This window comes from Malus domestica, chromosome 10 (genome assembly GCF_042453785.1).
Source record: "Malus domestica chromosome 10, GDT2T_hap1".
NCBI lineage: Eukaryota > Viridiplantae > Streptophyta > Magnoliopsida > Rosales > Rosaceae > Malus > Malus domestica.
Window position 1 is genome coordinate 37,563,030 of NC_091670.1, and position 14,161 is coordinate 37,577,190.

At 38.9% G+C, this 14,161-nt stretch overlaps 3 protein-coding genes across 3 annotated transcripts; all 3 read left to right on the top strand.

Moving 5' to 3' along the window:
* Window positions 1–343: 343 nt before the first annotated feature.
* On the top strand, window positions 344–3,511 carry LOC103422345 (large ribosomal subunit protein eL20z-like). The gene is made up of 4 exons (XM_008360394.4): window positions 344–976; window positions 1,075–1,150; window positions 1,824–1,938; window positions 3,179–3,511. Exons 1-4 carry the CDS (start codon window positions 700–702, stop codon window positions 3,248–3,250), a joined length of 540 nt encoding a protein of 179 aa, XP_008358616.2. The 5' UTR covers window positions 344–699; the 3' UTR covers window positions 3,251–3,511.
* Window positions 3,512–4,111: 600 nt separating this feature from the next.
* Window positions 4,112–5,914, top strand: LOC103446196 (large ribosomal subunit protein eL20y). Its single transcript, XM_008385267.4, has 4 exons — window positions 4,112–4,270; window positions 4,370–4,485; window positions 4,589–4,652; window positions 5,357–5,914. Exons 1-4 carry the CDS (start codon window positions 4,256–4,258, stop codon window positions 5,696–5,698), a joined length of 537 nt encoding a protein of 178 aa, XP_008383489.1. The 5' UTR covers window positions 4,112–4,255; the 3' UTR covers window positions 5,699–5,914.
* Window positions 5,915–8,281: 2,367 nt separating this feature from the next.
* On the top strand, window positions 8,282–10,552 carry LOC103446197 (cytochrome b561 domain-containing protein At4g18260). Its single transcript, XM_008385268.4, has 4 exons — window positions 8,282–8,683; window positions 8,779–8,943; window positions 9,505–9,653; window positions 9,914–10,552. Exons 1-4 carry the CDS (start codon window positions 8,540–8,542, stop codon window positions 10,269–10,271), a joined length of 816 nt encoding a protein of 271 aa, XP_008383490.1. The 5' UTR covers window positions 8,282–8,539; the 3' UTR covers window positions 10,272–10,552.
* The last annotated feature ends 3,609 nt before the right edge of the window (window positions 10,553–14,161 follow it).

A 14,161-nucleotide genomic window follows, 5' to 3' on the forward strand; every position in this document is an offset into this window, starting at 1 on the left:
GAATTCGGATTCCGGCTCGATCTCGACCCATATTTCAACTGCAACATACGGTACGACAGTTTTCATGCGGACATTCAAGGGATATACTTGTACATGATCAAATTTGATGACTATGTCAAAAAGTATGAGTGGATTAATAATTAAATTCAACATGAAAATGACATATTGTTACCCAAAAGAAATAATAAAAGAAAAGAAAAGCTAATGAAAAGGGTTTGAAAACTTTGAGTTTTAACGATAAGGGCATAATAAAGGGTAAAGTGAATAGTATCATGATTGACTTTTTAGTGTAAAAATATAATTTTGTATTAAAATAAATAGTACCGGAAGTTTTTCGTTAAAGTTCTCTAAAAGAAATTAGTTTTGTGACATTGTTGTTAAATTCGTTCCGCTTAGATATGTCAAACTATAATTTACGACAGGAAAAACTCGAACATGGACACAATGGACAATTCCAACTAACTAGTAGCTATCACCAAGAGCCAACACTTCCTTGAAATATACTTGGGCCCATATGAAGGCCCAAAGGAGAGAAGCCCAAAATAGATAATAAAAATGGACCCCAAGTCTAGAAAAATTACGATCCCGCCCGGCTGCCAAAGCTGCCAGCTGAGTTAATTCAGAAATGGAAAGCATCAAACCACCGCCCGTTGCTGATCGAAACCATCCACCCGAAATTCTCAATTCGGGATCGAAAGAATGAGCGACGACTCCAAGACCAGAGGCCTTTCCGGCGACCAGCAGGGGCAGAGCCAGAGCCAGAGCCAGCAGCAGTACTACGGCACCTTCCAAGGCGTCGCCAACTACTACCCTCCGCCTCCGCAGCCACCGCCTGAGCCGGTTGTCGGGTTTCCTCAGCCGGTCCCACCTCCCCGTTCTTCCGGCCGTCCTCCCTTGCCTCCCTTGCCTCCCTTGCCTCCCCATCATCACCACCACCACCACCACCATCACCAACATGGATACCAAACGGTTACGGGTATGATCGATACCCAATTTCTTTTCCGTGCTCATGAATTTTTTAATTTCCTTCTAATTTTTGTTCGTTTTATTAAATCGGGTTTTTGGGGTTTGAAGGTTATGCTGTTGTGGAAGGAAGACCTGTAAGGGAACGACGCCTTCCTTGCTGTGGCATCGGCATAGGCTGGTTATTGTAAGTTGATTCATTGCCGTTCCATCTTTTTTTGAAGTTTTGTTTTACGGTCCTTTGTTTTTGTGTTGTAAGCGTTGAAACCTTCTAAAAACTCATAAATTTCCCACAAAACATATTGGTTATGGAAGATTTAGTCAAGAATTAGAATGGAGAGCTACCGGATCGATACAAAACATGTTGGTTTTGTGGGTTGATCATCATTTGTCCTAACATAATTAACTAATGTATCGAATGAATACCATCGTGGAATTCTTTCCTTTCCCGAACAAACCATGGACTTTTCTACCCGTTAAGTCGCTGCATTCTGTTTTTTAGTTCTGCTTATGTATCAGTGGCTTCCCATCGTCAGTTGTGGGACAACACCAACCTGTGCCGTCTTGGCTAAGGCAGCTCGATTCTTGCCGCTGGTTAGTAGTTACGTGGTTGGACCCAGTATGTTCTCACAGGAAGCAGTTTACAATGGGATGATCATTTGTTGGACAAGTTTTGATCTTTAAAATTTAGGGAGTTCTGCTAGTTCCGGACTTCATTATAGAATCATGATAAGAAAAAGTCTTCTTGATGCTTACCTATGAAATTTTTAAACTTTCGACTAACAAGAATTGTTCCGTTATCATTCTTCTGGCCGGCTGTTACTAAATACTGACAGATTACACTTTGACCCTTTCTGAAGGTTTATAGCAGGTTTCTTTCTTGGAGGCATCCCCTGGTATGTTGGAACTTTCATCTTACTTTGTGTGCAGGTGGACTACAGAGAAAAACCTGGATATGTAGCATGCACAATAGCTGTAAGTGTTCCTTCCTTATGTTTCGTATCATAAAATCTAGACGTGCAAGTAATTCTTTTTCATTGTAGAACTCCCACAGACATAGTAACAGTTTGAGGATTCACAAAATAGTGATCACTTGATGTTCATAAAATCTAGACGTGCAAGTAATTCTTTTCAGACTTGTCTTATTTAGCATATTATTTGAAAGTTGAAATTTTGTATAAGTGCGTGATGTTGGTTATGAACTTTATAATGTGACTAATTTGGCAATATTAGTGCTTCAAAAGAATTAGAAAAGTGAAAATCCGAAAGACTCTGATTTCTACAGTTTTAGTTATGCAAGAGCCCCACTTTGGAATCTGCAAAAGGTCTTATCGTTATGGATTTCCTTAATGATTTAGAGAATTTGCCTCATCCACCATTAGTTCATGCATCATTGACTTGATAGGTGATGGTTGTGGTTGTTACTTTAATTGCTTGTTTGTTAGTCTTATAGCAAGGCCTGCAATCTTGGGTAACCTCGCCTTTGTTATGAGGGGAGGCTGGTTGCCCCTAGTTAAGTATGTATTAGTGTTGGAGCGGGAAAATTGGGGTGGTCCAATTCTTAAACAAGTAATTGTAACCATGTTGGGAAGCACACATGGCACCATCTTCGCTTGCCATCACTGAGGGAGGAGGGGGTACCTGCAAAAAACACTCCGACTCCTCAAGTCAGTGTTTGTTCAAATTGCCGTACATTATACCTAATACCATTTCTCTCACCTCCCTATGCTGGTGTGATTATTGGCCTTTATAGGCATAAAATGCATGGGCTCCAAGACCTACTTTATAGGCATATGGATCACGTTCCTTAATTATATCCCCAGTCCCCCAAGTTTATAATTCGTGGGAAGTGGCACATTGCTTGAGCCTTAATTTCTGCACCCAAAGTTAGTAATTTCCTTGCTGCCTGTCCTAAGTCTACGTACCATTCCACGAATTTAGCGATTGTTTCAAGCCACCATATTCTAATTCTAAGGTGTGGTCCAGTTGTTATAAACATTTTATGCTTTGAGGACATCGAGTGTTCTTCGTCATTGGGGTAGTGCTGTTTACTTGATGTTCATTCCTGCCATACTTGAGTTCGTTTAGAAAATATAAATAGAAGCTGTACCCTTGTGTTTTTTTGGGTTCATTGTTTTGACTGCCTAGTTGATAGAAGCAAGGTATATACATGGCCTTGCTTTCATTTTGAATTATGTTTTTGCATTTTTTTCAGGCGATTCTTGCTGTGATTGCTATTACTCTGGGCGTAACGAATGGAGCTGAAAACCTGATGAGGTTTAATTAAGGACTGCGAACGATGATCTGATCCTGCTTCTGTACCTAGCCTTCACTCGAAGGAGCTGTGGGGGGGATGGCTAGTGCCGATGATCCATATGTTGGTTTGTCTTGCACATGTACTTGACCGGAGAGCAGCGGGTGTTTGTTGTATCTATTCAATATGGTGTTCTACTTTCTCAGAATTTGCAAGCATTCATTACTCAAAACTACATACATACAATTATCTTGTGATTATATCCAGATGGCCAATGCCGTACACCTTTCTAGATTTCTTTCTCAATGAAAATCCGTTAAAACATGGACTTTGTCGATACAACATACCATTCAAAAGCGGCATTCGTCGCTCATTAGGCTATGCAAATGGCAATCCATCCATCCAGAAATTGTTCGGCGCGACTCTCAAACTGCCTATTAGTAATATCACGTGACAGTATAACTGTTACGTTGCAACTTTTGGTTTCATCGGTCCCATTTGTTGGCATCAAATCCAAGTTTCTTCAATTAGCACCCCTTTCAATTTAGTTTCAGTCACAATAATTACAACTTTTCTAATTTTTACTTGAAAATCCGATTCATAAGAGGATCCTCGTTGGATCCTTTTTGTGAGGTTGCCGGATCCTCTTTGTGAGGATTCTGAGAATCCTCTAGTCACATCTGTTTATCGTACATCGTGCGGTTAGAAATTATTGTAATTTTTTATTTAAAATTGAATATAATCAATACTTGACAAAAAATATGAACGGATGTGATTAGAGGATCTCCAGATCCTCAAAAAAGGGATCCGGCGAGGATCCTCTCTCCAAAACTAGAAAGATTTATTTTTGGGTTTGCCTAACAAGCCTACTTGTAAAAAGCCCAACTGATGGCCTTTAAAAAAAGCTCATATTCATCCCATCAATGGAAGTAGGGTTTCGTCCTGATATATAAACAAAACAAAAACCCTAACCTGCGCTTCTCACACCAGAGAGGGAGGCCTCAGAGATCGTAGCCGCGTCTTCTCCGATTCTCCGACATGGGTGTTTTCAAGGTAAGCCCGCGTGTCTTCTTCTCCGATGTCCCCTTCTTCCCAGAAATGGAGGTTTCAGGGTTTTGAGCTGCAACTAACGGCGTCGTTTTTGTGTCACAGTTCCACCAGTACCAGGTCGTCGGGAGGAAGCTCCCTACCGAGACCGATGAGCAGCCGAAGATATACAGAATGAAGCTGTGGGCCACCAACGAGGTTCGCGCCAAGTCCAAGTTCTGGTATAAAACCTTGGCCTGAGCTCGGATTATCTGATCCCGAATTTGCATGGTCGAATTCTGGGTTGTTTCTGATATATTTAACTGTTGATTTTGTTTGGATTAGGTATTTTCTGAGGAAGCTGAAGAAGGTGAAGAAGAGCAATGGCCAAGTTCTTGCCATCAATGAGGTTTGTTCTACTTTCCATTTGTGTTTAATTTGATCTGATCCATTATTTTCTCTTTCGTCCTAAATGCGGTTTTCGATGGCGAAATGTGGGTTCATAATACGTACAACATAGCTGCTGTGATTGTTCTTTCTTTAGTTTTATAAAACATAATTTGATAATTCAAAGTCAAACTAATCTCAATGTTTTTGGTGTATTTCAAAATTACTTTCACAATGACGAATAACTGTATTAACAATGAAGTAAAACAGCGTTGACAATGACGAAGGGCACCGAAATGAAGTTAATCCCAATGACGACGAATACATCATTTTGGCTTTGTTGTCATTTTTATGCCGTTTACTTATTTTGGTATTTAGCCTGAAATTTAGATAGCATGGCTTCGCAATTTCACAGATCCGTATGCATAATGCAGCATTCTTACATGTCTTTAGGAACGCGGACGTGTTGATTGCTATAGCTCTTGGATTACATTTTCGATTCCATTTTTGTCTTTTATGGTCTAGCACTTCAATGTGAGAATGGCAACTGTTATATCTATGCAAGGTGCTTCCGTAAGCGCGTTGGTTTTTTGTTCAAGTCTACGAGTATTCATCATTTGTTCTGTTTTCATAATTATTGACGTGATGTTTCAACTGCCAGATTTAAGATTATTCTTGATGTTGTCGGAGATAGTATTTATCTATTTGTTTGGAATCTGCTTGCAGATCTTTGAGAAGAACCCAACAACCATCAAGAACTATGGTATCTGGTTGAGGTATCAAAGCAGGACGGGTTACCACAACATGTACAAAGAGTACCGTGACACCACTCTAAATGGTGCCGTGGAGCAGATGTACATTGAGATGGCATCTCGCCACAGGGTCAGGTTTCCTTGTATCCAGATCATCAAGACTGCCACCATCCCCGCTAAGCTTTGCAAGAGGGAAAGCACCAAGCAATTCCACAACTCCAAGATCAAGTTCCCGTTGGTGTTCAGGAAGGTTAGACCACCATCCAGGAAGTTGAAGACTACATACAAGGCATCGAGGCCCAACTTGTTTATGTAATTTGGTCACTCGACCAACAAAGCTTAAACAGGGGTTAGTGTCAGATAAGTCTCTGAATCGTTCTGGTAGAACTCTCGGTTACTGTTTTTTTTCTTTTTCGGTATTTGTTTTGACTATCTTAGAAAGACAAACAATTGGAGTACCTTTAGGGGTTCTAAATCCCATTTTTGTTCACTTCAAAATTTGCAATTGATTATGTTTGTTGCTCGATTTTTACTAATATTGTTGAATGTTACCGTCGATTTTCTATTTGATTTATTTTTCCTTGCTCAAATGGTTGTTTGTCTATGAATGTTACGTGCTGTTTTGTACTTTTTTTTTCATTTGCTAATGTCAAGGGATTGTGTTATTCACACACTTTTACCTCCTAGGCTCCTACACACCCTAGTTATTTTGCTTATTGATCTTCAATTCATTCGATCTGACAGTCAAAAGATGTGTGTGAGAAGTAAAAATAAGTGTGTGGATAGCACTACCGATATTAAATCTACCAGGCGTGGCGGATGTGTGTTGAAACATGGTAGTTTTTATGGTTCGTTAAGTTATGATTTAGCAAGTGTAGCTAATGGGATGTGGAGATTCAATTTTTGTTCAAGACTGTAAATTTTTTAGTTAGTCAGGAATTCAAGTGGGAGATTAAGGGCTGGTTTGGTATTGCTGTGCTTTGAAAAAAAGCTACTGTGAGAAGAAGCGGCTGTGCTGTGAGAATAAGCGGCTGTGAAATAAATCAGCAGAGTGTTTGGTAAACTTTTTTGTAAAAGTGCTTTTGGAACAAATAGCAGTCTCATAGTGGGTCTTTTCATTAAAGGAGTATTGTAGTTCCGTGTGCTTTGAAAAAAAGCCAGTTTTCCAAAGCTGCAAATAGCAGCTTCAACTTTTTTCTTTGATTTCAGCTTATTCTCATAACAGCTTCCAAAATAAGTTTTTTTTTTTTTTTCAGTTTATCAAACACATAAAACTTTCACAGCTTTTTTTCATGGGTATTTTTTTTTTATGCACCCACTCCCAAACCATCCCTAAATACTCACTTTAAACAAAGGGTTTACTCATTACCTAATCAAAATCATTATTAACACCTTTGACAAATCATACCAGATATTCCTGCTTTTGATGAGAGATATGACATCCAAATTAGTATGCCATTCATATATTTTGTGCTTGAAATGAAAAAGTTTAAAGTACTTGTGCGAGTAAGTGCTTTTTTAGAGAACTTGTAATATAATTATAAAAAAATTCAATGTGCTTTAAAGAAGCGCCTTTACTAAACCTTCTTGGAAGCAAAAGTGCTTCTTGAAGAAACAGTTTCAAACGAACGTGATTACGAAGAAAAAAGCACTTAATATATGCCATTCTCCATAAAATCACTTGGAAAATCGCTTTCAGTTACAGCTTTTATCCTGTAGACTTGTTTACTCATATTATCACTTAAGGAAAAAAGCACACATTGACCACCAGCCGACCTTTTTTACCATCCTTGTTGAGCTCTTACAAAAGGATTTAAAGTTAATAGTAATAATTAAGCACTGAAGAATTACTACTGGGAATAATATGTCATTCTCCACAATGAAAAAGAAACTATAAAAGGTCAAGAAAAAGCTTGCGTACGCCCGTTTCATGCAACGGGTTGGTACTTTGAATTTAAGTTTATATGTCGCTTACATGATATAACAAATATGAGAGACGCGTCTCACAAAAATATACGCATGAGTTTTTCTCATCTTAAGTTCAAGTAAACCGCAAGAAGATCAAAGGACACACGATACTATATACATGTGAAGCTAACGAACAAGCTATAAAAATCTAAACTCTCCACCGACCTTAAAGTTTGGCCTTTTTTTCTTTACACCATTTGTGATTTGGCGTTAATCATCATTTGTATGTAAGACCAGAAAGCCCGGCAATTTCCTACCCACTTTCAACTTTGATCTGAGTTTTTGAAATTATCCACCTAACATTCATCTCATGACTCTCTCAAAGACCATCCTTCTTGTTTTTTTCCCCTTAATTCTTTATCTTTATCTTCTCTCTCACACTAACCACCATCCATGAATTGCCCCATGCTACAAAGCCTATAGCTGTTATAGCTTAAACGGTAATACTTTTATTTTTGAGTTTTTCATGTCTGTGAATTCGTGATAACGTTATATTTTATAAAACTAACATTCGAGTTTTGTACTTCAGAAACAAACCATGTTGACAACTAAAAATTATTTAGAACATGACAAGTGATTAGCTTAGAGGTTTTTCTTTTCCAATTCTCTAAAGTTTTAAGGTGTTTTTCCTTCTGATGGGCTAATTTGGGGTTGCTTAATTAATTTTTTTAAAACAGTTTTTAAAAAAGTTGAAGCTAAAATTGTATTTTGTATAAGAAAAAAAAAGTGTTTTTTTTCTTCTTGAAATTATGGGTCTAAAACAGCGGAAAACAGAAGCAACTAACCATGCTTCTCAAAAACGTGTTTTTTTAATTCTTCATGTGAGGCAGGTGAACAATAACTTTTAATGAAACTTTCATGTTGACAATACTATCCCATCTTTTATTTTTGCTAGAAGCACTATAGTTTACCAAACACTTACCTTTTTTTCACCAATGTTTATTCTCATAGCAGAAGCAATATACAAACAAAAAATACAGCATCCCAAACCAGCCTTGAGAAGTTAAAACACATATCCAACTTTTCTTTCTCCAAATTATCCCAAAACCCATCCAAATCAGATCAACAGTACTACACATCCTAAAAGTGCTTTCATATATGATGAAAAACTGAAATCAGAGAGAGAGAGAGAGAGGTAAAGGCTTTGGTTCTTCTCTTCCTTGGAATTGTTTCACTCAGAAATTGAAGAATGCAGACTTCCCTCAAGCTAGCATCTTTCACTATTTCTACATATTATCTTCTTCTTCTTCTTCTACCATTAGTTAGTTGCTCATTGCATGCAGATGTCAACCAACACAGCAGTCACGAGAACATAAAAGAAAATATTCACAAGGTAATGTTCTTAATTAATCGGTTTTGTTTTCCTTTTCCGGCTTTTCGGATGAATTTTTTCTTCTTATTCTCCTTCTCGGCTTGTTATTTTCGCAGATGAGTCCCCGGATGACGTTTAACGTTACAGTTCATGGGCTCCTCTCATGGTTTTCAATGGGGTTTTTGATGCCCCTTGGAATACTTGTAATTAGAATGTCTGCTAGAGAGGAACGTGGGGCAACAAGAGCCAAAGTTCTCTTCTATCTCCATATTGTTTTGCAGGCAAGTTCTTAATTTCTTCTCTTTTCTCCTTCGAATTCGAGTTGTTTTCCGAAATTATCTAATTATAACCAAGAACACTAATTGTCCAATTATCATTAATTGTATTATCCGGATTGATTAAGATTATACGTTACACCATCAGTAATCTTTCGAGTTTTGATCTTTCTTCTCAGTAATCATGAGAAGCCACTTTAACTTTAATCATGCTGTCCACTGTTTCTTTTTTGTTTATAAACCTATCTGCACCCTTATTTAATTATTTTAATGTTGAAAATAATGCAACAATATTTGTCAATAACCATTTAATTACTTGAACATCAAGAAAAAGCAGGTTTTTTTCTTGTCTTTCTACTTAACTCATGAATTTGTCTCCTCCAACTCACTAAGTTCCTGCACTAATCAATTTTACAAACTAATGTCACCATCATTTCAGATCATCACTCTCTGATACACCATGCATATACTGGCATAATTACTCCGTCGCCCCAATAATTCAGGCCTGTTAAATACATCTGTTATCGTATATGATGTCATCTGATTAAACTTTAATCTATAACACAGGTGCTGTCGGTGCTTCTTGCCACCGCTGGTGCTGCGATGTCCCTAAGAAACTTTGAGAACTCCTTCAACAACAACCACCAAAGATTAGGTCTAGCACTGTATGCTGCCATATGGATACAAACCCTAATAGGATTTTTCAGGCCTCGCAGGTAATCCATATTCAGTGACAGTTTGGTCCACGTCTTAAAAATCGACAAAAGCAACCCTAAAGTTATGAACCCTTACACCATTGGCCGGCCCCTCTTCAATCTAAAACTTTTGTTCTCTAAACGGAAGAAGAAGTCAACAGTGTAACACTTGTAATTCTAAAAGTTGTTTTAGTCAAAATTTAAAAGGCACGCACCAAACTGATTAACCATTGATCCCTCGTTATTGTCGCATTTGGGATGAGGGTTTTTGTTTCTTGTAGGGGAAAGAAAGAAAGAAGTGTATGGTACTTGGCACATTGGATGCTTGGGACAGTGATATCCTTGGTAGGGATAATCAACATCTACACTGGATTAGAAGCCTACCATAAGAGAACACAGAGAAGCTCAGGACTTTGGACTGTTCTTTTCACAGCTGAGGTTTCCTTCATTGCTGCGTATTATCTCTTCCAAGACAAAAGAGATTATATACAAAAACAAGGAGTGCTTTTAGGCACAACCAGGCAGCAACAGCAAGAAGATGAAGAAATTGCTCAAAGGCAGCACCAAAATCAAAAGGAGATGTTGCCAGCTCAGCAGCCTAGTGGCAAAGTCAATGCACTCAAGAACTTGTTTGACTAAAACAACATGGGTTTTGCTTTTTATTTTTGGCTTTTGTTTGTGTGTGCTCATTTGTTTTTAATTTTTTTTTTATGCATGTACTGTATGCAATTGTGGGTGATTTTAACGGCAGAGACAGCGATAGAGTGCATGCATTAAAAAGTGGATGATGGAGAGGGTACTCAATAGTTGTATAGTGCTTTGTATCAGAATGTCAAATACATATAATTTGGTTGCATGTTTATTGACACTAATAAGAAGGAAACTCTGTGGATTTTTTAATATAGTGAAAAGTCTTATATAAGTTAAGTCTCTCTATCAAACGAGATCTCAGAGTAATTTTCAGTGTGATTATAAGTGATGTAGAACTTTCATTTGGTAAAAATTAGTACATTTGAGTCAAAGTTCACAATTCACATCATCAATGTTACAACGAATACATTCCCCTAATGGCTTTCCAACAATTCTAAACACTACCTAAGGGTGTTTTGGTGAACTAGATTACTAGTTTATCCTATACTGTATCGAAAATTTTACTCGGACCCAACATTTCTCATTCTAAACCTACTTTATAATTTTTTATTTTCAAATTCCTGTTTTACCTATACACTAAATGACTTTAGAAAGAAAATGCCAAAACAAGCCCACTAGTGAAAATATCTCTGATTAACCACGAGCAGGTGGCTCAGTGGTAAATAATGAATTACGAGACTTCCTTAAAACTAAAAACTGGAGATCTTGGGTTCGAAACTCGCTGCTGGTGTGGAAGCCAAACTTGTGGCCAAAGGGAGGCTGAAATGCCTTTGTGAGTCTTCTTGGCCCCCGAAAGATATGGATAATTGTGGCTTGTCACTAGTTGTCCCTCTTTTTAAGAACAAAAAGAAGAGAGAATATCTCTTATTACCCACCCCACCCCTCCACGAAAACACCATCTCTCTCCAACCTCCGACCGCCGAAACCCTTTGTCATTCACATTGAATGATTTAAATTCACTGAGTTTCAACCTCAAATTGGTTTATCACCAAATAGTTGAATTTTTTTGTGAGAAGGAAGAATGAAAAACTAGGAGTCTACATTGGACTAGTTTTTAATGGTTGAGATTAAACAAATTGGTTTAATTAGATGATATCTCTTAATTGATTTATCATTAGGGTGTTGAAGTATTGCTTCTAAACCATGGTGGGATGAGATTTGAATCTTTGATTGTCGGTGGTAGGGAGGGTGCATGTGGCATGGGTGGTTGGTTGGTGAGGGGGTGAAGAACATTGGGTGTCTTTAGGTTTTGAGAGGTGGGGATGGATGTCGGAGGTGCCCCACGATGAGTTTCTTTTTTTTTTTTGGTTTTTTTTTTAAACCCATTTTGTATGTGAGATAAAATAGAATTGTCAAAGTAAAAAAATTATAAGTTTCAATTAGAAAAAGGAATGAGAATTTTTATTTGGACCCAACTATCCTATCTCTACACCTAATTAAAAAAATTTCTCTACTAAACTTTCAAGTTTGTCCTTAAATAAATAAGAATAAGAAAATAAAAGAAAATAAATATTGGTGTTTTTATCTCTATACCCAATACAACAACAACAACAACAAAGCCTTTTCCCACTAAGTGGGGTCGGCTATATGAATCCTAGAACGCCATTGCGCTCGGTTTTGTGTCATGTCCTCCGTTAGATCCAAGTACTCTACGTCTTTTCTTAGAGTCTCTTCCAAAGTTGTCCTAGGTCTTCCTCTACCCCTTCGGCCCTGAACCTCTGTCCCGTAGTCACATCTTCGAACCGGAGCGTCAGTCGGCCTTCTTTGCACATGTTCAAAATCACCGGAGCCGATTTTCTCTCATATTTCCTACAATTTCGGTTACTCCTACTTTACCTCGGATATCCTCATTCCCAATCTTATCCTTTCTCGTGTGCCCACACATCCCACGAAGCATCCTCATCTCCGCTACACCCATTTTGTGTACGTGTTGATGTTTCACCACCCAACATTCTGTGCCATACAACATCGCTAGCCTTATTGCCGTCCTATAAAATTTTCCCTTGAGCTTCAGTGGCCTACGACGGTCACACAACACGCCGGATGCACTCTTTCCATCCAGCTCGTATTCTATGGTTGAGATCTCCATCTAATTCTCCGTTCTCTTGCAAGATAGATCCTAGGTAGCGAAAACGATCGCTTTTTGTGAGCTTCGCTAGATTGCTCCGGTCATTAGTGTGGATAAGTATATAAATGGATAGAGATAGGAAAGCAAACACAAGATGTACGTGGTTCACCCAGATTGGCTACGTCCACGGAATAGAAGAGTTCTCATTAATTGTGAAGGGTTTACACAAGTACATAGGTTCAAGCTCTCATTTAGTGAGTACAAGTGAATGATTTAGTACAAATGCCATTAGGAAATATTGTGGGAGAATGATCTCGTAATCACGAAACTTCTAAGTATCGGAGTGTGGTGTCGTCTTGACTTGCCTTATCTGTCTCATAGGTAGATGTGGCATCTTCTCTGGAAGTACTCTTCCTCCATCCAGGGGTGGTATCTTTAACTGGTGGAGATGCACAAGGTAATGTATCAATTTCACTTGAAGCTTACTTGTAGTTTCAGGCTTGGTCAAGCGCGATACAAACCAGGTAGTAGGAGTCCCCCAAGTCGCCGAGCTAGGGGGTCTGCTGAAAGAGGTGACAAACAAGGTAAGCAATCAGAGCTCCGACTGATTGTTCACCTTCTCCCCATCTTGCAGCAGCATGAAGGATAAAGAGAAGAAAAATGAGAAGAGATGATATGAGATACTTTTGCTTTTGAAGAAGTAACTTTCCACAGGCTTATTCTTGAACTGAGCTGGAGGGTTTTCTGGTTTCCTCCAGAGTATAAGGCCGACTGAAGAATTTGAGGGTCAAAACAAGTCCATCAAATCTAGAGTACGTTCCACCCTGCTGATATGGGATACTTTTGCTTTTGACAGAGTAATGAATGTATCGGCACGTGTGCTGTTACGCTTGTCTCCACATGCTTCCTTGTATCCTTCGCACTTGCCCTATCTGTTCCTCAAGCAGATGCGGAATCTTCCCTGGAAACATAAGATGTTGAAGATGAGTACTCGAGAGCAATGCCAGGTAAGTAATCAGGTAAGGGGTTCCAGGCAGTCAGTTCCTGGCTGGAAGCTTGATTCCAAGTGCTGACTGATTGCTCTCTTTCTCCTTGTCTTGCAGGTAAAAACAAGGCCAAAAGAAAAGACAGGGAAAAAGCATGATATGGGATACTCTTGCTTTTAACCCTGATGATATGAGATATTCTTGCTCTAGTATAGCTTGTTTGCAGAGGTATTATCGGGGGGAAAGAAAGCTGAATATTTCGAAAGGCTTCGTTGGGAGTGCCCTCTCAGATATGATGAAGGGTTGAGCATTTTTGCAGGTCTGCCTGTCCGTTGGGGATGGAGGTCGACATATATAGGAGTCTCCCTAACAACAAGTAGTAATGCTATTCCTTTACCCTGCTTGGTCATAGCACGGTAGTGGGAGCTGCCAGTTTCACATGTTTTAACTCTGTCAGAGCACTTTGAAAAAGTGGTCTGTGGTATCTGGCTCTCGAGATTCGGAGAACGATGCCTCTTCGATTTTTGAGAAAGCAATCATGCTGGGGGTATGACTCTCGAGATTCGGAGAGCAGTGTCTCTTCGATTTTTGAGGAAGTAATCATGTTGGGAGTCTGGCTCTCGAGATTCGGAGGGCGGTGCCTCTTCGATTTTGGAGCAAGCAATCTTGTTGGGAGTGTTGTCTCGAATGTGAGTAAAGGTTGGGCATGTTTGCTAGTCTACCTTGCCACGAAGCACAAAGGTTGACACACAGGGACTTTCCAATTATCCAGCAATGGTACTGTTCCTTTACCCTCTCTTCGATTTTGAGAAAGTAGTCATGTT

Excerpts from the sequence above, each read along its gene's own strand:
- LOC103422345 (XM_008360394.4), top strand. The coding sequence starts at position 700 with ATGAGCGACGACTCCAAGACCAGAGGCCTTTCCGGCGACCAGCAGGGG. Across the intron at positions 977-1,074 it reads TGGATACCAAACGGTTACGG|GTTATGCTGTTGTGGAAGGA; the intron begins GTATGATCGATA and ends TGGGGTTTGAAG. Across the intron at positions 1,151-1,823 it reads ATCGGCATAGGCTGGTTATT|GTTTATAGCAGGTTTCTTTC; the intron begins GTAAGTTGATTC and ends CCCTTTCTGAAG.
- LOC103446196 (XM_008385267.4), top strand. Across the intron at positions 4,486-4,588 it reads CGCGCCAAGTCCAAGTTCTG|GTATTTTCTGAGGAAGCTGA; the intron begins GTATAAAACCTT and ends TGTTTGGATTAG. Across the intron at positions 4,653-5,356 it reads AAGTTCTTGCCATCAATGAG|ATCTTTGAGAAGAACCCAAC; the intron begins GTTTGTTCTACT and ends ATCTGCTTGCAG.
- LOC103446197 (XM_008385268.4), top strand. The coding sequence starts at position 8,540 with ATGCAGACTTCCCTCAAGCTAGCATCTTTCACTATTTCTACATATTAT. Across the intron at positions 8,684-8,778 it reads TAAAAGAAAATATTCACAAG|ATGAGTCCCCGGATGACGTT; the intron begins GTAATGTTCTTA and ends TTATTTTCGCAG. Across the intron at positions 9,654-9,913 it reads GGATTTTTCAGGCCTCGCAG|GGGAAAGAAAGAAAGAAGTG; the intron begins GTAATCCATATT and ends TGTTTCTTGTAG.